At 42.6% G+C, this 25652-nt stretch overlaps 1 protein-coding gene across 6 annotated transcripts in view; it reads right to left on the reverse strand.

The window, feature by feature from the left end:
• Positions 1-493: 493 nt before the first annotated feature.
• The window catches only part of GATAD2A (GATA zinc finger domain containing 2A), a 66175-nt gene continuing 41016 nt past the window's right edge, over positions 494-25652 (reverse strand). For 4 of the 6 annotated variants that reach the window (XM_040417407.1, XM_040417410.1, XM_040417409.1 and 1 more), the window contains exons 2-11: positions 24754-25007; positions 14156-14279; positions 11532-11672; positions 10960-11076; positions 9704-9892; positions 8124-8388; positions 6661-6950; positions 5121-5316; positions 4565-4633; positions 494-2667 (exon numbers count right to left, since the gene is read on the reverse strand). In XM_040417407.1, the coding sequence (XP_040273341.1) occupies positions 2540-2667; positions 4565-4633; positions 5121-5316; positions 6661-6950; positions 8124-8388; positions 9704-9892; positions 10960-11076; positions 11532-11672; positions 14156-14279; positions 24754-25007 (1773 nt within the window). In that variant the 3' untranslated portion in view covers positions 494-2539. The remainder of the gene's footprint in view (positions 2668-4564; positions 4634-5120; positions 5317-6660; positions 6951-8123; positions 8389-9703; positions 9893-10959; positions 11077-11531; positions 11673-14155; positions 14280-24753; positions 25008-25652) is intronic. The other 2 variants (XM_040417408.1, XM_040417412.1) reach the window with 2 other exon arrangements.

The following is a 25652-nucleotide window of genomic DNA, read 5'->3' on the forward strand; positions in this document are numbered from 1 at the left end:
TCTGGCCTATTAGTAAGGTACACGATTTAAAAATTTTATTCTCTGACCTGTTAGAAAGGTACATGATGTAACTTGTAGGGAGGGTAATCTTCTTAGTGGTGACCATTTGTGAGTAAGAACCTCCCCCCTGATTCTTAGCTGTGTCATGTGACAATCTAATCTCCAACTGACACAGGACAGGGAGGCAGTTACTTCTCTATTCATTCTTATGAGACTAACATTGAGGCTTCAATAGGAAATACATAGAGAAACTGGCTTCTTGTCCACACATAAGATGCTGTGCTTTTTAAAAAGTCAGTGTGTCAAATGACACAGATGAGGATCAGAATGGAGGTTATAACGCACAAATACAGTCAGTGGTAAGAAAATTACCTTCACTGCAGTTTACACCATGTACCTGTCTAACAGGTCAGAGAATACATTTTTTTGTGGGAGTACTTTTATTTCCTAAAGGCATGCCTATTCCCCAAACAAAACCACAAAGAAACTGCAGTTGGCTTAGTTATTTATTAATATTATTCAGAAATGCGGTTCTGGCCAGTGTGATTAAATAGAAACGGCTAGTTCTATCAGTGATGGGGCAACCCCTATATCCACACATTCTGGCAGACACACACACGCACGCTGAATTTCCCACAGTCAGAAAAAAAAAAAGCTTGTACCACCTAAAATCAGGTGTACAGTGTTTAAACAAAGGACAAAATAACCTCTGGGAAGTGGCGAGAGCAGCCATGAACATTTAAATAATTGTTTCCTAACCATTGCCACCCTTATTTCAGGACAGAGATGAAAAACTAAAATTTTACTTCTATTGGGAGATCTCCTGTGGGAGGGGGGGGGGGGGGGGGATCTGGGGAAAAAAAATAAAAATATGTACAGATAATTGAATAAATATATACTTGTGATGAATACAATCATGGGATTTTTATTTATATAAAAAAAAAAAAAAATGCTACAGAGGTGCTTTTCTCAGGGCAAGGTTACCCACTAAAAATACCCAAATATATTTTAGGCCATGTCAAAGGATGCCAAATAATATTTAAATAAAAGAGTGCTTATTGCTAAAGGCTGGGGAGGAGAAAAAAAAAATAATAAAAAAAAAGTTTTGTTAAAACCATAACCATGTCTGCTCTCCAGCACAGGGGGGAGAAAAAAATAAAATAAAAAATTTGGATAAAAGTAAACCTTCCCCTGAAAACTGCCATATATATTTTGGAATGGGAAAAAAAAAAATATAAAATAGATATATATATATATATAATATTCATAGTCATTCGGCTACTTTATCATACACACACACGCCTCAAGTTTAGATTCTATTTTTTTACTTTTATACAAAGTCTCCCTTCCCTCCAACAAAACAAAAATATATATATAACCTAACCCCTAAGCAACTGCATATATCAAAAAGTATCTAAACATTGATATTCACACAACAGAAAGAGGGTTAAAAGATCATTATTTTAGTGGGGAAAGTGAAGATTTAACCAGCAGGTTAGGTTTTTTTTTTTTTTTTTTAATCCTTTCTCCTCCGCCAAACAAATCGCTTCCACTTTCCTGAAACAGAAGCAGGATACATCGAGGGGACACTTGTTGAGTGCGAGGAAACGATGGATAGACGGAATATAGAAGACTGTCCCAACTTGGCTTTTCTTTATTGTTGCAATGCGTTTTTTTTTTTTTTTTGTAAAGCCAGTAGAGGGAAGCCACTGATACAGCCCAAAAACAGAAGAAAAAGTCTTGAACAATGCAGCATTTACCTAAACATGAGGTACAAACCAACCTCAGATTTTTTATTTTTTTCAATCCTCTAACCCTTCACAAACTTGCGTCCAGTGAAAAGCATACAAACTGGGTTGAAGAAGAAATTGGATTAGGGTGGAAACATCCTTCCGATAATTTCCATGTGGCTGGACTACCCACAGCGAGAAACCGTGTGGGGCATAAACATAATATTTTTCATAGATTTATTTAAATATAACTATATTAACAAAATGCTTTTGTTCTGACTGGATCTGTTCTGCCCCAGAATCAGAAGTGGACCTGATAAATGCAGCCATGAGAAATATCAATACCTAGAATAATTATAAAAAAAAAAAATCCAGTTACATCTTCAAAACACACCTTGGAAAAAACTCTGATGCCTTAGTAGAGGGAATTATAGTTTATTTAAGGAAAATTAGACCTGAATGCAGAAAAGTATGCATCTGGAGGATGGCGAACTGTAGTATAAGACATCATGCCAGTTTTGATGAAAATTTGACGGGGAGGTGGGGGAATGAAGTGGCTTCCTTTTTCTTGTGCACTCCTCTTTCTGGAAGAAAGCACAACAGACACCTCATCTGCAGGGTACTACAGAGCTTTCCATGTGTAGTAGAAAATGGCAAAGAAGGAAAAGTGATGAGAAAGGATCATCCTTCCCTCTTCTGTTAGGGAAAGGGCTATCCGGAAAGAGTCCTTTCTTGCTTTCTCATGTTCTCAAAGTTTGCGTTCATTTTTTTTTTGTCTTTATATCTGTCATTGCTGAAGGATGCATTCATTATTTCCACGTAGAGGACTGGGTGATTGAGCGAGAAGGAATCATATCTAGGAGGTATTCCCGTTGGCGGTCCACAGCTGCTGACTTATGCACAGTGAGGCCAGGGTTCACAAATGCTAAAGTCCCTCCTGCAAAGCATCAAAGTCATACGTATTAGAGAAGAATTAGACCAGTATGCCAACATTATGGGGCAACAACCACTTCATCTCTAAGGGTACATTCACACCTAGCAGATCTTTGGCAGAAATTTCTCTCTCTGCAAACCGGCTCCATACGTGTAAATGAGGTGGTTTCTGCAGCCAATTCAAATGAACGGAGCAGTCAGAGAAATTTATGCTGCATATGAATATACCCTACAAAATAGGGAGCAATTGGTATGCACAGACAAAGAAAATTATTCCAGTTTATGGTTTTGGCGGAAATCGCAAGCTTTCATTTTAAAACAATATGATACTTTATTACCTGCAGCCCATTATGAACACTTTCTGCATATTATATCAGTCCATTTCACAAAACGGTAACTCATGACAAAAAGCTACATTAAAGGGAATCTGTCAGCACATATCTCAGCATTAAGCGAAGAGCACTGTCAGATTCTTGCTGTTCTTCTCTTTCAAACGTTTCTATCCCCATCCAGATCTGTGCCTCAGTTGGAGAAATCGCCTCTATTCTGATATGCAAATAAGCACTTTGGTGCAACCAGGGTGGCACCCTTGCACCAAAAGGTCTGCCCTGTATCATGGATAGCACCACCCCCCAGCTGAGTGTGCCAGTGCCAGACTGGCAATGTAATCTGGCCCTGTGCTCTTGTGCCATCACTTCAGAAACTGGCACACTCAGTACAGCCCGTCTTCGACATGGCTGAAGTTATCTGTACTGTGTAGCCCTGTCCAACACCAGGGCATACTGCGCGTGTGCCAATTCCCAAAGAGACATGAGAACACAGGGCCAGTCGAGTTTACATTGCCAGCCTGTCCCTGTCACTCACAACTGGGGGACGGTAGTATCCACGATACAAGGCTAAGCTTTTGGTGCAATGGTGCCAACCTTGTTGCACCAAAGAGCTAATTTGCATATGAGAAGAGACGTGATTTCTCTTCAACTGAGGCACAGATCTGGATGGAGGCAGAAACGTTTAAAACAGCAGAACAGAAGGAATCTGACAGTGCTATTCGTTTAAGGGCTCATTCAGACGGCCGTATGCTATCCGCAAAAATGCGGATCCGTTTTTTTTGCGGATTAGATGCTGACCTATTCACTTCTTTGGGGCCCTTTTCTATTCCACGGTTCCGCAAAACAAATGAAACATGTCCTATACTTGTCCGTGAAAATCAGGACATGGCCCCATTTAAGTCTATGGGTCCGCAAAAATACTGAATGCTATCCTTTTTTTGTGGATACTTTTTTTGCGGATCTGCAAAAAAAAAAAAAAAAAACGGATGGCATTCAGTATTTTTGCGGACAGCATACGGCCGTCTGAATGAGCCCTAATACCGAGGTATGTGCTGACATTCTCTTTGAGCCAAACAAAACCACGCAGAGATATTACGCTGCAGTTGATACCAATTGGTGATTTATTTAGGGCTCTGTTCCTTACTATAAATTTCAAACATATACAGAATATGGCCTGCAACCCTTTTAAGCAACCAGGATGACTTCCCAGAACTTTTCTGGTGGAGCATACTGCAAATATAAAACCACCTCACAATTTATATAGAGAAAAAAATAGAAATAAAAAAAGTTCCATATCCCTCATGTTGTGGCAGTCTGAACTGATAAATATGTACTTGTGGGGAGACATTAAACATTTACAGTTGAAGACTCCTTTCAATTGTGATCTACTGCCTGAACGAGCACATGGGCAGGAGACTACAATGGGAGGGATACAGTAAGAAAGTAAAAAATGGATTTACCTGCGTTGTCCTGTACAATTAAAATACGTATTGCTTTATAAAAGGTACTTAAATGCTGCATGATATATTCAGGTAAAATTGTTGCAGCAACAAAATGACCCATATTGCTTACCCCTGTGCATCTCCACTGATTGTTTCTTTGATTGTTGTGTCGCTATGACTCTCTGACTAGAAGTCTGTCCTATAGAAAACAATTATACCCATTTAACGCAATGACATACTGCAATACCCAAGGTGGAAGATACAAAGAATAAAACGGCTTAATCATGAGAGGAAATTGAACCAACATGCATTAATCTGCTACCGTCCACATCATGGACAGTTTTCTTAAAGAAAGTATTTGGCGTGTGATGAACACAATGAAGCATATATGCATACACATTACACACATAGAAAAAGAATCCTCTTACACGGATTTCCTACAATTCTTAGCCACAAGATACAATCTGTGGGGGAAGGCGGGTACAGCCTATTACCAAGGAATGTGTGTAATATCATTGGAAAGGCCAGAGCAGAAAATGTAGTAGACAATGGCTCTTCAGTTTAATCAAACCAGTCCAAATTAACCCAAGCCCACATCTAGTTTTTTGTACCAACTCAACAATTAGATATACACACAATACTAAGCCATAACTTTGAAAATTCTCCTCTTAAACTGCAAGGCTTACCGATGTACAAACCTGCATTAATTGGAGATTTCTTCCAGTTTCCAGATACCATATTAGTTTTGTTCACAGGACGCTCTCCGGGTTTTACCGATCGGTTGGCAATTGTGGCTGCATTAGGCAGCTTGGTCGTAGGTGGGAACGTATGCAGCACACCCCGGGTGGTCCCTGATAATCCACGGGATATTGGTGTGGGGCTCTGAAAGAGAAAATATTACAAGAAGTAGTTTAAAGGATGTGTCCTCCTTTGAGACCTTTTATTTTATTACATACAGCACTGAAAAGTTTTAGGCAAGTGTGGAAAAAATGCTACAAAAGTTAGTCTACTTTCACACTGGTGTATTGGCTTTCCGTTTGCGAGATCCGTTCAGGGCTCTCACAAGCGGTCCAAAACGGATCAGTTTTGCCCTAATGCATTCTGAATGGAAAAGGATCCGCTCAGAATGCATCAGTTTGCCTCCGTTCAGTCACCATTCCGCTTTGGAGGCGGACACCAAAACGCTGCATGCAGCGTTTTTCTGTCTGCGATGTGGTACAGAGCAAGATGGATCCGTCCTGGCACATAATGCAAGTCAATGGGGATGGATCAGTTTTCTCTGACAACAGAAAACTGATCAGTCCCCCATTGACTTTCAATGGAGTTCATGATGGATCAGTCGTGGCTATAGAAGACATAATACAACTGGATCTGTTCATGACTGATGCGGTTGTATTATTGTAACAGAAGCGTTTTTGCAGATCCTTGATGGATCCGCAAAAAACGCTAGTGTGAAAGTAGCCTAAGAATGATTTGAGAAACACAAGTTTTAAATAGTTTATTTTTTTATCAATTCACAAAATGCAAAGTGAAAATCCGTCTCAGCAGCCATGTGGGGATCAGAAGCAGCGCAGGTTCTGGGGAGCAGGGCAAGTATAACCTATACGAGGGGCCTGGGCATTAGCAGGGTTGGATAACCCCTTTAACTATTACATTTTCCCGTTCACATAGCCATACGAGTACTTGTTGTTTTGTATCTTCTTAATGGACTGGAATTGGAAAGAAAACAAAATGCAATTTTGCCATATTTATATGGGTTCTTTTTTTTATGATGTTCCCAATGCGGCAAAACTGACCCTTTTTTTCATTCTACAGGTCAGAACAATTACAACAATACCACATTTCTATAGTTTTTCTTGTGTTTTAATACTTAGGGCTGACTTTTTGCAGGGCGATTTGTAGTTTTTAAAGATATTTTTGAGTGTGAATTACTTTTTGATCACTTTTTATTCAATTTGTGGGGGGAAAAAAACTGCAAAATCAGCCATTTTTATTTACATCCCCCAGAACAGCATTTACTGTATGGGATAAATACATTTATATTTTAATAGTGTGGCCATTTTGGGATGTGGCAATGCCAAAGATCTTTATTTTTATTGTTTATTTTAATTTTTAAAATGGGAGAGGGGACGATTTGAATTTGCACTTTACTGCATTTTGTGGCAACAGATTCTCTTTAAAGTAGATTACAGTAACATTTTCACTCCAGTGTAACCGTTTGCTCACCTGTTTTAGAGAGTGATGTTGAACAGAATGTTCTGACTTAATCTGTGCAGGGGAAGAGCTCTGCTGCAGTATTCGTTGCTCAATCTCCTGCTCTTGCTGCAGAGCTTTGACAAAGGCAGCCTTCAGTCGGTTAGTGTGCTCAGCTTTCAGGGCCTTCTTTTGGTTAGAAGTCATACAAACATCACACATGATGGTCCCATTCTTTTCCTGCCTCCAGCGGCTGGTGAAGTCAGTCTTGCACTGGGCACAACTATAAGGCTCATGAGATGCAGGTTGTGGCACAGTTTTACCTGTACGGAAGACATTTTGAGTCACTACAGGATATTAGTGATCTAGGCAAGGAGAGTGCATCTGGCAGACACAAGCCCAAGGTGGTCAGATGTGCTATGAACTATGACTGAAGTAGATAACACAATCAATAGACAACAATAGACATTCCCTATAAGTAATGTCATCAGGAAATGACCCAGTGCGGTAATCAAGTTTTTTTGTTAAACTTTTTTTTTCTTTTAATTTCTTCAAGAAATCAAAAATTCTGCAGTTTTTACACTGGCGTAATTATAGATCTGTGGAGATCACTTCTCAGCAGCCATCTCCCTGTCATCACAATGAAAAGTAAGGCTTAGGGCTCATGCATATGTATGCATTTTTTGTCCGTGTCCATAAGGTTTTTTATGCGGCCCATATTCACCTTAATGGGGCCGCCAAAAAACAGAAATGACTCAGTGTGCATTCTGAGTCCGTATGTCCATTCTGTACAAATAGAACATGTCCTATTATTGTCCACATTATTAACAAGGATAGAACTTTTCTATTACAGGCCAGCTGTTCCATAATTTGCGGACTGCAAAATACCAACGGTCGTGTGCATAAGCCTTTATATAGAGACCAAGCAGGATCCACCAGTCACAATAGGCAATTGTCACAGTTCACATCCTGCTCCTCCCTGCACTGGTCACACAGCATGCCTCAAAAACGTACACAGAAGTCAATGGAAGTCATTCACTAACATCCCTACGCCAGTTTTTGGTGTCAGTCACAAGAGCCCCTTTTGCGACTTAGAGTACAAGTGACAATGGTTTGTTACATTGGTGTTTTTACCCCATCCTCGCCACTTGGGAGTAGCAGGGGTGTGGTGGTGGGGAGAATGTTCCATTATCTGGTTTTAATTTGTTTAAGGATGTATTCCAATAAATCGCTTTGTGGGCTTCATCAGACAGCCCAGTACCTAACCTCACTGGAGAAGCAGCTTTGATTGTGCAACTACTCAACACTGAAGTAAATGCTAGTTATTGAAATCTTCAAGTGCTCTCATTGCACACAACTGAAGGTGCAAGGGATAAGTGTAAGGTTGCATATGACAGTTTAGTACATTCAACTTAACACCACTTGAATAAAGAGAGGCAGCCATTGGTGTCAATACTTTAGATCCCAGAACACTATTGACTTTCAGTTATTCTTACCTTGAGTCTCCAGCAGGTTCTGCACTACCTCCTCCAGTCCTACTAGATAGATGAACTCATTATTGGCGGCACTTGGAAGGAAGTTAAGTTCTGGAGCAGGTGGTTTGGGTGGTGGAATCTCCAGCAAGGTTTTTTCCAATTGCTTACGTAGGGCAAGCTTGGCAGCTGCTTGCCGGCTGGCAGGAGAGTCATTAGCATTACCGATTGAGATGCTGGTGGTATTTCCGGTTGTTCCAGCTGAGCTTTTCAAAGAAGTTGGGGACGCCTAAAAGAAAGGCAAATGGTAAGTGGCTATACACTAAGTGGTTAGAGGTAGATATGCAATTTAGAATACGTATAAAAAGTCATGCAATAAAATATTTACACAAGGATAATTAAAACCTTTAAAAAAAAGCAAGCCTGACAGCATGGTTTCCCTATCTAGTCATTAAAGGGGTTGTGCCATGAAACATTCTACATTTTTCAAACCAGCACCTGAATACTTTTGCAATTGCATGTAATTAAAAGTTTATTATATCCACTGAGTTATTCAATAAAATCCATCTGTATAGCGCCACCTGCTGTTTGCTCTTTTCCTTATTTCTCCATCCACCTCTCTGATGTGGTCGCACATGCTCAGTTTAAATCTTCAACTGTCACCAGCTGTATTTACTGTTAGAAGCTGTGTCAGTTACAGGGAAAGAGCTACAGCAGAAAGGACCCCCCCCCCCCAAGCTGCCAGCCTAAAACAAACCTAGAGAACTGGTGCAATGAATGTGGAGATCTCTGGATCCATGTGCGGTAACAGGGCTGGTTCTAGCTTGGTTAGAAAGAGATCATCATGTACTATATATCTGATTTTTATTTTTTTACATTTATCATGGGATAACCCCTTTAATAAATCAATATGTGAACAGGGAAATGGGAAGGGGGGGGGGGGGAGTGCAATATTGCAACAATGACTTTCAGCAAATAAGGACAGTTTTTAAATTGAAACTGGCTTATCTACGCCTCATTTAAAACACTAGAGAAAAAAGTCCAGTCTCCTATACTAAACCATATGGAGCCAATTATAATAAACTTGTCTCGTTTCAGTTTGTGTATGCCATGTGCTAAATCTGGCACTAAAAATGAGCATAACAATGTAAAGAAACAGCAATGATGTGAACACTTCCTGACATTCAGCAATCAGCTGTTATTGTTGCAGAGGATGCTACAGGGAAAATGTGGCCTGTCATTAATGCCATTCAAATGCATGGATTCCCTGTATCCTGATGCCTAGAGGGAGACCCCATGCAACAACATTCATATATCCGAAGTGGGTATATTGACAAGGTTATGTCCTGATGAGACGAGACCCTTCAAGAGACATGTCCATTTTAGTCAATAATTCTACATGAAATGACTATTCTGGAGCATTACTATCACTATGTTGTGCCATCCCTCCATTATTCCAACTAGAAGTTTATGAATAAATGTACTATTGTACAACATAAGCCCGACTAAAAAACAGGAGTGGTGACAGGTCCTCTAAACAAGTGACACTTTCTCCATGTAACACTGGAAAGGAAAAACTGCATAACATTTCTACATTTACTAACCTGCGGAATGTTGACCAACAAGCTTGTGTTTGCCACATTTGCCACCCGAATCAGACCCTGTTGAATGATCCTCTGACCTTGCATCTGAACACTGGGCACTGATGCTCGAGGAGCAAGTAGTAATGGAGGCGGGCCTGAACTTGGATGTTGTCTGATATTGTGCATCTGCTGAGGAGACACCGAAATGGGCTGATGGTGTGAGGGAGGGAGGAATAAAAAAGGAAAAAAAAAAGACTGTGAGAAGAAAAGATAATGCGAAACAGGAGCAACAATAGACAAAGATCACTAACTGCAAGCAATTCAAAGAGGCTAGGCTAGCTTCACACTAGCACAAAAAAGTTCCAGCATAGCCGGATACTACATTTGCCAGCCAGAGCCCGTTGACTATAATGGAACACAGAGGGGATCTGCCCTGTTTCCAACATTAGTGCCAGGATTCGGCCGGATTTAAAAAAATGAAATAAAAAAAAATTGAAAAAAATAAAACCACATTTGCTTGCAGCAACATTTGTCTGGCCGAATCTCGGCTCTAATGGCGAGAACTGGCTGGATCCCCGCCATCTCCCATTATTGTCAATGGGGCCTGGTGGTGCTGCAGCCGTTTACGGCTAAGCCAGATGTGATGAAGTACGGTAGGCATTTCCTCTGGCAGAATATTTTATTTTAGCGCTAGTGTGACACTAGCCTTACAAAAATAGCAGCTGTAAAGACCCAGAGTTGTATATTAAGAGTACAATTCTAAAGGTAGCCATACACATTAGTCCAAAGCTGTTAAAAAATGAACGATTTCAACCAAAAAACAGTTGTTTGTCAGGTGAAATTTAACAATGAATTTTATAGTTTTTGCCAACCGATGGCAGCTGTGTTTGCAATTTTGGTCCAATAGAGGACTAAAGATCTTTAATTTAGAAAAACAGACCACTTGTGGATGAAAAATGATCTTTCAATAAAAAAATCATTCATTCATCCCCCGGTTTCACTGAACATGTATGCCTAGTCTGAACGACTAAAATGAGAATGGCTCTGTCTGCAAAACAGTCCTTCACTAGATGAGTTTGTCTAACCATCAACGTACTTGTGTGTGGCCACGCCAACACTCAATACATACAACGGGTAAAGAATGTCACTTTATATATAGTTTAACAACAATTGAGCACTATATACAAAGCACATGAAATCTAGTGATCCCTATGCTGGCAGCTATTCTTGGTGGCACGATAACTTAATACATAAAACGCAGTGCAAATGATGCTTACCTGCGCTCCTCTCACAAGTGGTGGCATAACTATCTGTGTAGATTGCTTGGATGGTGCCTGTTGGCCACCCCGTACTAAGGGAGGAGGGATAACAGTGCCACCAATACGGGATGGTACCTGCAAGTACAAGAAGTTAATCACTAAATTGAAAACCTACTGTAGTAAAGTTTATTACTACGATGTGTATACTTGCGGGGGGGGGGTTGTGTTTCGGGGCAGATTTATAAAAGGCGTTCCTTCACACCGGCTGTAGCGCTGTCCAATCGCAGCGCAGACCGCACAGCCTGGAAGGTTGTTTTTTTTTTCCCCCCCCTGTGACTGGACAGCACTACAGCCTGGGAGAAGGAACGCCCAGGAAGAAACAGGGCAGACTTCTCCCTGGTTTGCTGATGGTAGCAATTACCATACAGCGCCGGAGAAAGTAACAGGGCCACAGCGGGCAAACGGAGCGGCACCCAGGGATAATAGTAAGTGCAGTGAGATCCCTAGGTGCCGCTCTACATGTCCAGATAGTTATCTTACAATGTTCGGACCCATGAAAGGTCCTCTTTAAGGCTTATCATTAAATTAACCTTTTGTGGCGCAGTCTCTTTCTGGATCTGACTCTGGCGGAGTTTTTTGAGTAGCACCAGTTTAGCTTCTTCTAGCCGTAATTCTTCTTTTAGTTGCTTGATCAATCGCTCTCTTTCTTCAGGGCTGCTTCTCTGTATTAGCTGTGGAGAAATACGGTAATTTTAGTAAGATCTCAAAGATGAATGATAGACACCAAGGTTCTGAAGAACATAATTACAGGCGCTCTCTGGGAAGACAGGTCAAAAAAAAAAAAAAAACAACAACACACACACACACACACACACACACACACAGGGAGTCCTCCCGTCACCAGCATCAATCAGCTGCTGAAGGGGCTGAAGCACTCTGGTAAATGCTGCAGCTTCTTCACTGTATATCAACCCCAGTATTCTAGATTGTATAGTGGCTGTGACTGGTACTTCATGGGACAGAGCTACACTAAGGTAATGTGGCTGATGGACGTGACATCACAACAGTTAGCAGCAGGAGTGGTGGGAGTCGGACCCCCACCGATCTGATATGACCTACCGTTACGATAAGTCAAATATTAAAATCCCAGAAAATCCCATGTCCCCATGGAAATGCAGTGTAATCTGCAGGAAGCATGTTACAGAGCAGGAGGAGCTGGGCAGATTTATAGTAGTTTTATGGGAAATGACTCCGTATAGGTGGTAATTAACTCATCAATATCTTTGCTCTCGCTATGCTTAGGAGTCCAATGGGGTAGAGGGGAAATCTTTATAAATAAATAAAAAAAAACTATGTAAAATTGGGTTCGCTGACCTTACACGCAGTAAGCTAAATAAGCCAGAATTCTTATGGCTTGTTTTGCCCCAGAAAATTTGCATACTGGTCCTGCACCATATTTGTTTTAAACACATTATCGCTCACTTGACAAAGGGTCTTGGATTAACAGGAAGTGGTGCGGTAACAGGGGTGTGTCAGCATACATCAAAATGTTGCCAGAGAATTAGGCAATCAATAGGTGGTGTACAGCTAGACAAGAAAGTCTAAAGATGCATAAAGTCCTAATAGTCAAGTTTTCAAACATTGTCTTCTACAGCTTTAAGACAGAGGTAGGAGCCACACATATAGTTTAGGCTTAAAGGGAACCTGTCACCTGGATTTTGGGTATAGAGCTAAGGAGATGGGCTGCTAGATGGCCGCTAGCACATCTGCAATACCCAGTCCCCATAGCTCTCTGCGCTTTTATGGTGTTAAAAAAACGTTTTGATCCATATGCAAATTAACCTGATATGAGTCCCATTTCCGGAGATGAGTGCAGCGGAAAGGAGCCCAGCACCGCCCCGCGTCCTCCGAATCTCCTCCTTGCTGGCGTCAGAGCTGGAGCACCAAAATCTTGCGATGTGCGAGATAGCGCATGCGTAGTTCGTTCCCTGTGCTGATGCCAGCACAGGGAATGAACATGATGCCGACACTGCGCATGCGCTAGCTCGCGCATCGCGACATTTCGGCGCTCCAGCTCTGTGACGTCAGCCAGCAAGGAGGAGATTCGGAGGATGCAGGGCGGTGCTGCGCTCAGAAAATTGGACTCATCTCCGGACACAGGACTCATATCAGGTTCATTTGCATATGGATTAAAACGTTTTTTTAACACAATAAAAGCACAGAGAGCTATGGGGACTGGGTATTGCAGATGTGCTAGCGGCCATCTAGCAGCCCATGTCCCCAGCTCTATGCACAAAATCCTGGTGACAGGTTCCCTTTAAAGGGGAGGTCTGCTTTTTTATATTGATGACCTATCATTATTAGATCAGTGAGGGTTTAACTGCCTGCACCCCTGCCGATCAGCTGTTCGAAGAGAAAGCAGAACTCTCACCAGTGCTGTGTTCTCTTGTCTGCTCACAGTTAACGGTGTAATTACAGCTCCACCGTCCCATTCACTTCTATGGGATGGCACCCTCCTATTCACTTGAACAGGAAGGAGCCGTCCCATTGAAATGAATGGGGCAGTGGAGTTATAGTTACACTGCAAGCAGACAGAAGAGAACACAGCGCTGGTACGAGTTCGGCTTTCTCTTCATACAGCTGATCGGCAGGGGTGCAGGCAGTCAGGCCCCCACAGTTTTTTTCCAGTCAGTGTTTGTAGTCTACAGTCTTTGGGTTTCACTCTGTGCAGTCTACTCTTGGTTATCCATTGATACCAGTGTGTTACTCTGACTCTGTATCCTTTATCTCTGCTTTCCTGAAAGCTCATGATCACTCATTTATGCTGAACTCTAACAGTTTGATCATAACTTATCTTAAAAGAATGTTTATGAGCTGTCCAGAAATAACAGATAAGGACTCCCGTCAAAGCAGCTCGCTGATGGATTTGAGTGAAACCTGAAAGATGTAAAAGCAACTGCAGAAAATTTTTCATAAAGACCAAAAGAAATAAAATGCCCCAAAAATGTGAACCCTGCTCCAAAGGGTTCACATGGCCCTGAAATAGTACCATGCATCAAACCTGCAACGAGTAAGTAAGACTACATTGTGAACTGATTTTACGCAATATGTAAAAACACACTGGATATTAAAAGCTAATTAAAACTGACTCCATTGGAGAAAATGTTACATGAATAGAAGCAATTAGTAACATAGAAAGAGGTAATGTTCTTACCAAAAACGTTTCAGAATCGGGCTCCTTTGCTGGCTTTAAGCCATTCATCCGTGGACTTGATGGTTCATTATCAGACAAAACTATCACGTCTGGAGAGGGAGACCTCTTCTCTCTCTTCATTTCGCTGAACAAAATAAATAAGCTAGGCATTAGCCTTGCCACCCACAAGCATTCAAAGCCTGATCTACCACTGCCATCATCCCCAGAACTTGACTGAGAAGTGTAGTACTTAAAGGGCATCTGTCAGCAGATTTGTACCTAGGACACTGGCTGACCTGTTAAATGTGCACTTGGCATAGGCTCATTTGCATATAATAAAACAACATTTTTCTTAGGAATGCAGGCACATATGACATGGGACCAACACAGATGTCTTCAGCTGCCAAGTGCACATATAACATCAGTTTCATAGGTACAAATCTGCTGACAGATGTACTTTAAAAAGGTACTGAATCAAATATTCTACACACTGTTTGCAAGATATACAGATAGACAATGAACATCAGGGTCATGGTTAGTGATCTACCAAACTAAAAGCAAAAACTGATTAGTCTCACAGAAGCCATTTATCACATTCATTGGATAGGCGATAAGTGTCTGATCACTGGGAGACAGAATGATGGGTCCCCCATCAATCACTAGAATGCGGATCATCACTGAGGAGTCTGGGAAAAGCAGTTGGCACATATGCACCCTCTAATCCAGTCAATGTCTATGGGACCATTGTCTACATCAGCACCATAGACATGGAATTGAGCAGCAGGGCATATACAGGACTGCGCTGCCATGCAAACTCCTCATTGTATTCATAGAGGAGGAAGAGATGCTCGGGACCCCCATTCTACTGATAGGTGGAGGCATCCTGAGGATAGCTCATCATCATCATCATCATTAGCCTGTAGTGCTCACAGGATCAGGCATGTTTCTAGACATTTTAGTAATCCTATTGACAGACAGCACTAGGTCAGTCTGTGCCGAGCCTGAAATGACTGACATGGGGGACAAAGAGATTATATTAAATAGAAATGCACCTACAGATTAAAAGGAATAAATCCAGTTGCTTTTATAATTGGTTGCTGGCATTAGTAGCACAGGCTTCTGTCTTTAATCTGAGCAGAGGATTTTTAACAATTACAGTTACCTGAGAGGTACGTATAAGAATGTGAACATGTGTTACGAGCCAGACTACTGGTTTATATGGGGCATAGTCAGCACATCAGAGAAGGTAACAGATGGTTTTCTATGCATTCACATATAGCAACAGTAGCATCTAGATCTGCTCACTAAAGGGGTTTCCTCATAATTACCCATCCACAGGATATGCAAGAAGTAACTGGGCGCACCCCCCTGACCAATCACAAGAACTGGATTTCCGTGACCCATTTGAAGGGAGCAAGGGCCGAGCACGAGCACTGCCACTCCAAAGTCAATGGAACTCCCGAAATACTTGCTGTATTTTCCAACATAATTCTGCAGCGTCTTTTCTTACAAAACCCTGTTGGTACTGTTCCTGTGACTTGCATTACCAGTTGGGTTTGTGTCCTTACACACACACACACACACACACAATCAGTGCTGACAGTACCGGATTGTGGACAGACATCCCTCCGACGATAGCGAAGAGTAACATCCAACTCTCAAATTAATCAATTTCCAAAGAGGAGTAACAGAGGACCACAACCACGCAGAGTTAAAGGGGTTCTGCAGTTTGTTTTAACTTATGATCTAGCCTCTGATCGGCGGGAGAGTCCGACACCCGGGACCCCCGCCGATCAGCTGTTTGAGAAGGCAGCGGTGCTGGCAGGAGCGCCACGGCCTTCTCACCGTTTACCACAGGCCCAGTGACGTCACAACTAGCATCAACTGGCCTGGGCGGGGCTAAGCTCCAGTCAAGTGAACAGAGCGTAGCCGCGCCCAGGCCAGTGATCCTAGTCGTGACGTCACTGGGCCTGCGGTAAACAATGAGAAGGCTGCGGCGCTGCTGCCTTCTCAAACAGCTGATCGGCGGGGGTCCCTGGTGTCGGACCCCCGCCGATCAGATGCTGATGATCTATCCAGAAGATAGATCATCAGTTTAAACAAAATGTAGAACTCCTTTAAGAGAAAAGTTGCTCCAGAATTGTTATTTCATGGGAATACAAGTAGGATAGCAGACAGGTCCTCTTTAGTATGAGAAAAATAGCCGGAGTGGTATTTGTGACAGCTGCCACTAGATGGCACACAATACTTCAAATATGCAGTTTATAGCATCATGCTTTTTTCCCATGATAGCGCCATCACCTGACAACTCCACCCAAACTGCATAATTACCGCTTTGGTGGTTAATGCATTGCTTATTAGTGAAGCATTTTGAGATACTGATCAGGCGATTAGAATACCGGCACAGACCTTAGTCTGCAGCACGTGAAATGCAGTCTGTTGGAGTCAAAGCACTGTACTTTTTTAAAAAATAAGTAAAGACAGAACATCTGTTGGAGGTCCCTTGGCATAACTGATCAATGGGGGTCCCAGGAGCTGGACCCCCACTGATGTGCTATTAAAAAGCCTACCCCGGGGTCATCAAAAATCTGATCCCAGAAAAACCCTATGGAAGGGCAGTGCATTAAATCTACAGCACTCTGATCTGAAAAGATTTTACCTCCTCCCTGCTTTTACCGACCAACGCTGCCCAAGATTACTGCTAAGAATGAAAGGTAACAAAGCGCCAAGCGGGTCTGTCACCGTAATATGTTGCCCTCATGAATGCACTAAAGTCATATTGTTCCAGCAGCCCTAGTGGGAACAGTCAGTAAGACTCGCCAGTAACGGCTTGTGCACCCGCAAACAGCAGGTCCACAATATATGGGCACTGGCCGTGTGCGCTGCTCCGTATGACCAATCGAATGTTCACAGAAACTTGACGGAGTGCTTCAGTGGGATTTCAGTCCATGCCTCTACGCCGCAAAATAATAATAATAATAAAAAATGTTCTATTTATTTATTGTGGATTGAAGACTCATTCAGGTGAATAGGTCCGCACCACACAGCTGGTGCCCGTGCATTTCGAGCCCTAAAGGGTAAGATTTAATAAGGACTGGGAAAATCTCAGATGGGTTTGAGAGCCGGGTGCACACAGCAAGACAGGATGAGAGTCTTGACTTATTCTCCACTTGAGATACTCCTCCTTTACCATGGAGAAGTGTATTCTGGCTGCTTACATCCCCCAGTAGTATTTAAAAAATAAAAAAATAAAAACAACTCTCCCAAGCATCACAACTGCACCAAATTTCCAGTAATCCAAACAGGTCCCCATTGCAGGGTACATTCACATGAAAAGCAGCCGACACAGACAGCCCCCAAACAATTCAGGGGGGGGGCAGCTTTTCAATGGCCATCTTTTAGAAGGGCATCTGTGAAAAAAGGGCGAACTATACAAATAAGTGTGGACTTGTGGTTGTTGTAATTATCACAGTGGTTTCCATCATTAGTCCTATGTAATCTCGTGGAAGCATCCTGTGTGCTGAATAGGGATCGACCGATATTCATTTTTTTTTATTTTTTAGAGCCGATAACGATAGCCGAAAACTTATACCGATATTCTGTGCATTTTCATTTTTTTACCACATAGATTTTTTTTATTTTATATTTTAATAGTTTGGACTTTTTGGACGCAGCAATATGTTTATTTTTTTGTTTATATATAAAATTGGGAAAGGGGGTGTTTTATACTTAATATTTTGGCGTTTGTTTGATTTTTTACTTTTTATTTAATAACTACACTGCTCAAAAAAATAAAGGGAACACAAAAATAACACATCCTAGATCTGAATTAATTAAATATTCTTCTGAAATACTTTGTTCTTTACATAGTTGAATGTGCTGATAACAAAATCACACAAAAATTAAAAAATGGAAATCAAATTTTTCAACCCATGGAGGTCTGGATTTGGAGTCACACTCAAAATTAAAGTGGAAAAACACACTACAGGCTGATCCAACTTTGATGTAATGTCCTTAAAACAAGTCAAAATGAGGCTCAGTAGTGTGTGTGGCCTCCACGTGCCTGTATGACCTCCCTACAACGCCTGTGCATGCTCCTGATGAGGTGGCGGACGGTCTCCTGAGGGATCTCCTCCCAGACCTGGACTAAAGCATCTGCCAACTCCTGGACAGTCTGTGGTGCAACGTGACGTTGGTGGATAGAGCGAGACATGATGTCCCAGATGTGCTCAATTGGATTCAGGTCTGGGGAACGGGCGGGCCAGTCCATAGCATCAATGCCTTCGTCTTGCAGGAACTGCTGACACACTCCAGCCACATGAGGTCTAGCATTGTCTTGCATTAGGAGGAACCCAGGGCCAACCGCACCAGCATATGGTCTCACAAGGGGTCTGAGGATCTCATCTCGATACCTAATGGCAGTCAGGCTACCTCTGGCGAGCACATGGAGGGCTGTGCGGCCCTCCAAAGAAATGCCACCCCACACCATTACTGACCCAATGCCAAACCGGTCATGCTGGAGGAGGTTTCAGGCAGCAGAACGTTCTCCACGGCGTCTCCAGACTCTGTCACGTCTGTCACATGTGCTCAGTGTGAACCTGCTTTCATCCGTGAAGAGCACAGGGCGCCAGTGGCGAATTTGCCAATCTTGGTGTTCTCTGGCAAATGCCAAACGTCCTGCACGGTGTTGGGCTGTAAGCACAACCCCCACCTGTGGACGTCGGGCCCTCATATCACCCTCAAGGAGTCTGTTTCTGACAGTTTGAGCAGACACATGCACATTTGTGGCCTGCTGGAGGTCATTTTGCAGGGCTCTGGCAGTGCTCCTCCTGTTCCTCCTTTCACAAAGGCTGAGGTAGCGGTCCTGCTGTTGGGTTGTTGCCCTCCTACAGCCTCCTCCACGTCTCCTGATGTACTGGCCTGTCTCCTGGTAGCGCCTCCATGCTCTGGACACTACGCTGACAGACACAGCAAACCTTCTTGCCACAGCTCGCATTGATGTGCCATCCTGGATAAGCTGCACTACCTGAGCCACTTGTGTGGGGTGTAGACTCCGTCTCATGCTACCACTAGAGTAAAGGCACCGCCAGCATTCAAAAGTGACCAAAACATCAGCCAGGAAGCATAGGAACTGAGAAGTGGTCTGTGGTTACCACCTGCAGAACCACTCCTTTATTGGGGGTGTCTTGCTAATTGCCTATAATTTCCACCTGTTGTTGTGCAAATGGGATAGACAACATGTGAAATTGATTGTCACTCAGTGTTGCTTCCTAAGTGGATAGTTTGATTTCACAGAAGTGTGATTGACTTGGAGTTACATTGTGTTGTTTAAGTGTTCCCTTTATTTTTTTGAGCAGTGTATTTCCCCCCTTAGGGGCTAGAACCTGGGACCTTTTAATCCCTTGTCCAATTCACCCTGATGGAGCTCTATTAGGGTGAATAGGACTTCACACTCTCCCTGCATAGTACACACAGCAGCAGGGAGATTACCATGGCAGCCAGGGCTTGAGTAGCATCCTGGCTGCCATGGTAACTGCCACCAATGATTTTAATACTGGGGGGGTGGTGTGGAGGGTGCACTGCGCCACCAATGATAATTAACGTTTAATTCAGAAAGCGGGTGTGTCAGCGCAGAATCACATAGCCGGCACCCTGCCTCTGATAGGGAGCTGCGATCAGTGGCCGCAGTTAACCCCTCGCATGCAGCACAGCTTCTTGTCATATAGGCTGGGCACCACCTCGTGTATTTGTATTAGACATCAATTATCATTGTTGGCGCAGTGAGCCCGCCTCTCTTCCTTCAGTCTCTCCTCATTGGCAGTGAAGCACAGGGGGGAGGGAGAGAGTGACTCCTTCTCCCCTGTGCTGCTGTGGGAACATGGCAGCAGCACGCTGGACGCCTTATCGGCAAGGTTAGATGCAGATACCAATAACTTTGAAAACCATGAATATAGGCTGATAATATCTGTAAGGCTACATGCACACAACCGTATGCGGTCCACAAATTACAGATCCGAAAAAAAAAAAAAAAAAAAAAAAGAAGAAGGGGATGGATGACATCCGTATGCCATCCGTTTATTTTTTATTTTTTGCGGATCTTTTGTAACAATACGGACAAGAATAGGACATGTTCTATTTTTTTTTTGCGGGGCTATGGAACGAACATACTGATGCGGCCAGCACACAGTGTGCTGTCCGCATTTTTTTTGCGGACCCATTGAAATGAATGGGTCCGCATCTTATCCAAAAAAATAGATAGATAAATAAAAATAATGAACGGACACGGAAACAAAACGTTCGTGTGCATGTAGCCTAACTCCGATAATGGGTCGATCCCTAGTGCAGACCCAGCACATGTATGTCACGTAACACTGACGCTTGCTGAATGTCAGTGGAGTGTCACATGATTGGCCATGGATGCATTACACAGGAATGACTGAGTCATGGGCGATACCACTCTGCTGTACAGATGGGGGTCAACAACCTAATAGGAGGTAACTAGAGATGAGAATCATTTTGTCCAATCAGCAGGGCTTCTTCATTTGCATAAAAAGATTAGACAAAATGATTTTAACAGTCCTGCCGATTGGACAAAATGTTTCTGTAGAATCTTTTAGCTCATCTCTAAAAGGCAAGTAAGCAAAATCTTAAATACATGTATACAGTGGTCCCTCAAGTTACAATATTAATTGGTTCCAGGACAACCATTGTATGTTGAAACCATTGTAAGTTGAGTGATTGGTTCCAAAGCTCTAAAAGGTCATCCAAGATCAGAGAAAATAAAGATTTAAGGAAAATAAGCAGATAAAACAAGTCCTTACATATAACATCCAAGACTAGCTGCTAACTAGTAACTAATCCAGCTATTTCACCAGAGAAGTGGCCTTGATTGATTGGATCTGAGACATTGTATGTTGAAAATATTGTATCTTGAGGCATCACTGTATTTAAAAAAAAAAAACAAAAAAAAAAAAAAACACACCACACAATTTCTATATAATTTCCTACAATAAGATGTAAAAAAAAAAAAAAAAAAAAAAAAAAAAAAAAAAAAAAAAAAAGGAATGCCCCTTTAACCACCTCCGGACCGCCTAACGCAGATTCGCGTTCCGGAGGTGGCAGCCCTGCGCAGAGTCACGCATATATGCGTCATCTCGCGCGAGCCGAGACTTCCTGTGAACGCGCGCACAAAGGCGCGCGCGCTCACAGGAACGGAAGGTAAGAGAGTTGATCTCCAGCCTGCCAGCGGCGATCGTTCGCTGGCAGGCTGGAGATGTGTTTTTTTTAACCCCTAACAGGTATATTAGACGCTGTTTTGATAACAGCGTCTAATATACCTGCTACCTGGTCCTCTGGTCGTCCCCTTTGTTTGGATCGACCACCAGAGGACACAGGTAGCTCAGTAAAGTACCACCAAGCACCACTACACTACACTACACCCCCCCCCGTCACTTATTAACCCCTTATTAGCCCCTGATCACCCCATATAGACTCCCTGATCACCCCCCTGTCATTGATCACCCCCCTGTAAAGCTCCATTCAGATGTCCGCATGATTTTTACGGATCCACTGATACATGGATCGGATCCGCAAAACGCATACGGACGTCTGAATGAAGCCTTACAGGGGCGTGATCAATGACTGTGGTGATCACCCCATATAGACTCCCTGATCACCCCCCTGTCATTGATTACACCCCTGTCATTGATCAACCCCCTGTAAAGCTCCATTCAGATGTCCGCATGATTTTTACGGATCCACTGATAGATGGATCGGATCCGCAAAACACATACAGGCGTCTCCCTGGAGCCTTCCAGGGGGGGTGATCACCCCATATAGACTCCCTGATCACCCCCCTGTCATTGATCACCCCCCCCTGTCATTGATCACCCCCCCCCCCCTGTCATGCTGCATTCAGATGTCCGTATGATTTTTACGGATCCACGGATACATGGATCGGATCCGCAAAACACATACGGACATCTGAATGGAGCCTTACAGAGGGTGATCAATGACAGGGGGGTGATCACCCCATATAGACTCTCTGATCACCCCCCTGTCATTGATCACCCCCCTGTCATTGATCACCCTCTGTAAGGCTCCATTCAGACATTTTTTTGGCCCAAGTTAGCGGAATTATTTTATTTTTTTCTTACAAAGTCTCATATTCCACTAACTTGTGTCAAAAAATAAAATCTCACATGAACTCACCATACCCCTCACGGAATCCAAATGCGTAAAAATTTTTTGACATTTATATTCCAGACTTGTTCTCACGCTTTAGGGCCCCTAGAATGCCAGGGCAGTATAAATACCCCACATGTGACCCCATTTCGGAAAGAAGACACCCCCAGGTATTCCGTGAGGGGCATACTGAGTCCATGAAAGATTGAAATTTTTGTCCCAAGTTAGCGGAACGGGAGACTTTGTGAGAAAAAAATAAAAAATATCAATTTCCGCTAACTTGTGCCAAAAAAAAAAAAAATTCTATGAACTCGCCATGCCCCTCATTGAATACCTTGGGGTGTCTTCTTTCCAAAATGGGGTCACATGTGGGGTATTTATACTGCCCTGGCATTCTAGGGGCCCCAAAGCGTGAGAAGAAGTCTGGTATCCAAATGTCTAAAAATGCCCTCCTAAATGGAATTTGGGCACCTTTGCGCATCTAGGCTGCAAAAAAGTGTCACACATCTGGTATCGCCGTAATTGGGAGAAGTTGGGGAATGTGTTTTGGGGTGTCATTTTACATATACCCATGCTGGGTGAGAGAAATATCTTGGTCAAATGCCAACTTTGTATAAAAAAAAAAAAAAAAATGGGAAAAAGTTGTCTTTTGCCAAGATATTTCTCTCACCCAGCATGGGTATATGTAAAATGACACCCCAAAACACATTCCCCAACTTCTCCTGAATACGGCGATACCACATGTGTGACACTTTTTTGCAGCCTAGGTGGGCAAAGGGGCCCATATTCCAAAGAGCACCTTTAGGATTTCACAGGTCATTTACCTACTTACCACACATTAGGGCCCCTGGAAAATGCCAGGGCAGTATAACTACCCCACAAGTGACCCCATTTTGGAAAGAAGACACCCCAAGGTATTCCGTGAGGGGCATGGCGAGTTCCTAGAATTTTTTATTTTTTGTCACAAGTTAGAGGAAAATGATGATTTTTTTATTTTATTTTTTTTTTTCATACAAAGTCTCATATTCCACTAACTTGTGACAAAAAATAAAAACTTCCATGAACTCACTATGCCCATCAGCGAATACCTTGGGGTCTCTTCTTTCCAAAATGGGGTCACTTGTGGGGTAGTTATACTGCCCTGGCATTCTAGGGGGCCCAAATGTGTGGTAAGGAGTTTGAAATCAAATTCTGTAAAAAATGACCAGTGAAATCCGAAAGGTGCTCTTTGGAATATGGGCCCCTTTGCCCACCTAGGCTGCAAAAAAGTGTCACACATCTGGTATCGCCGTACTCAGGAGAAGTTGGGGAATGTGTTTTGGGGTGTCATTTTACATATACCCATGCTGGGTGAGAGAAATATCTTGGCAAAAGACAACTTTTCCCATTTTTTTATACAAAGTTGGCATTTGACCAAGATATTTATCTCACCCATATTTTGTCACAAGTTAGTGGAATATGAGACTTTGTAAGAAAAAAAAAAAAAAAAAAAAAAAAAAAATCATTTTCCGCTAACTTGTGACAAAAAATAAAAAGTTCTATGAACTCACTATGCCCATCAGCGAATACCTTAGGGTGTGTACTTTCAGAAATGGGGTCATTTGTGGGGTGTTTGTACTGTCTGGCCATTGTAGAACCTTAGGAAACATGACAGGTGCTCAGAAAGTCAGAGCTGCTTCAAAAAGCGGAAATTCACATTTTTGTACCATAGTTTGTAAACACTATAACTTTTACCCAAACCAATTTTTTTTTACCCAAACATTTTTTTTTTATCAAAGTCATGTAGAACAATAAATTTAGAGCAAAATTTCTATATGGATCTCGTTTTTTTTGCAAAATTTTACAACTGAAAGTGAAAAATGTCATTTTTTTGCCAAAAAAATCGTTAAATTTCGATTAATAACAAAAAAAGTTAAAATGTCAGCAGCAATGAAATACCACCAAATGAAGTGAGAAGAAAAGGAGGTAAAATTCATTTGGGTGGTAAGTTGCATGACCGAGCAATAAACGGTGAAAGTAGTGTAGGTGAGAAGTGTAAAAAGTGGCCTGGTCTTTCAGGGTGTTTAAGCACTGGGGGCTGAGGTGGTTAAAGTTGTCCAGAAGCTGCAGTTGATATGGCATGGCTGAGGCTGGGGGAACAGAGAATAAAGGGGACAGAGCAGAAGGGGATTGATAAGGTATTACTTCAAACCTGTACACCAAATACAGATGCTGCCTGCATACTATATAAGGGAGAAGAAGCACCCTTCCATGTAGAGGTTCCTCTACCATCCTGATCATTTCCTCCTCCTGGTACATGCCCTAAACCAACTTCACAAAAATCTGTTCGTATGCATTTGTGACAGACAGTCTGAGCACAGTGGAGACATACAAGACATACCATGCTACTTAAAGACAAATGGGCGAGTACTGTGATGTGCTGTTTTAAAACCCACCTCTTTGAGGTGCTCATATCCATTGGTTCTTCTCCCGTTGATACCTCCACTTTAATAGTGGCCTTCACCTCCCCACTTTTGATAAGTCCCGGCATACTGTCAGATCCAGATTCTGCCTTCATCATGAGATCCCCATCCAACAGCCCCTTCTCCAGTTTTAACTTCTTGTTGTCAGTGTCATTCTGTGTCACCTCTCTCTCCAGCACTCTCTTTCGACTCCGTGTCCGGCATGCTTCATCCGCCATATCGTCGTCCTAACAAGAAGAAACATGGTGTTGTAGAATCAATCATTTGCACAACTGCAATTACATTACTATTAATTAGGTTTATAGGGTTAGGTCTGATCACATGGTGGAAATCATACTTGGGGTACTTTCAGACTTGTGTTTTTCTTTTCCGGCACAGAGTTCCGTCAAAAGGGCTCAATACCAGAAAAGAACTGATCAGGCATATCCCCATGCATTCTGAATGGAGAGCAATTCGTTCAGGATGCATCAGGATGTCTTCAGTTCAGTCATTTTGAATAATCAGGCAAAAGATAAAACCGTAGCATGTTATCTCCGGCATTTTTTCCCCATAGGAATGAATTCGTTCAAAAAACCGGAATGCTGGATCCGTCCTTCCGGTCTGGGCATGCGCAGACCGAAAGAAAGTGAAAAAAATATAAAATAAAATGCCGGATGACACCAGAAAGACGGATCTGGCATTTCAATGCATTTTTCAGACTGATCAGGATCCTGATCAGTCTTACAAATGCCATCAGTTGACATAAGTTTTGCCGAAACTGCTTGCCAGATCACTCTGCCACAAGTGTGAAAGTAGCCATACCTGATCCCCGCTGCTGGATTCCTTTTGGCTCCACTGCTGCCTCACTAGCTCTGCAAGCCCTGGGTCTCCCT

The sequence above is a fragment of the Bufo bufo genome, chromosome 2 (assembly GCF_905171765.1).
Source record: "Bufo bufo chromosome 2, aBufBuf1.1, whole genome shotgun sequence".
Lineage (NCBI taxonomy): Eukaryota > Metazoa > Chordata > Amphibia > Anura > Bufonidae > Bufo > Bufo bufo.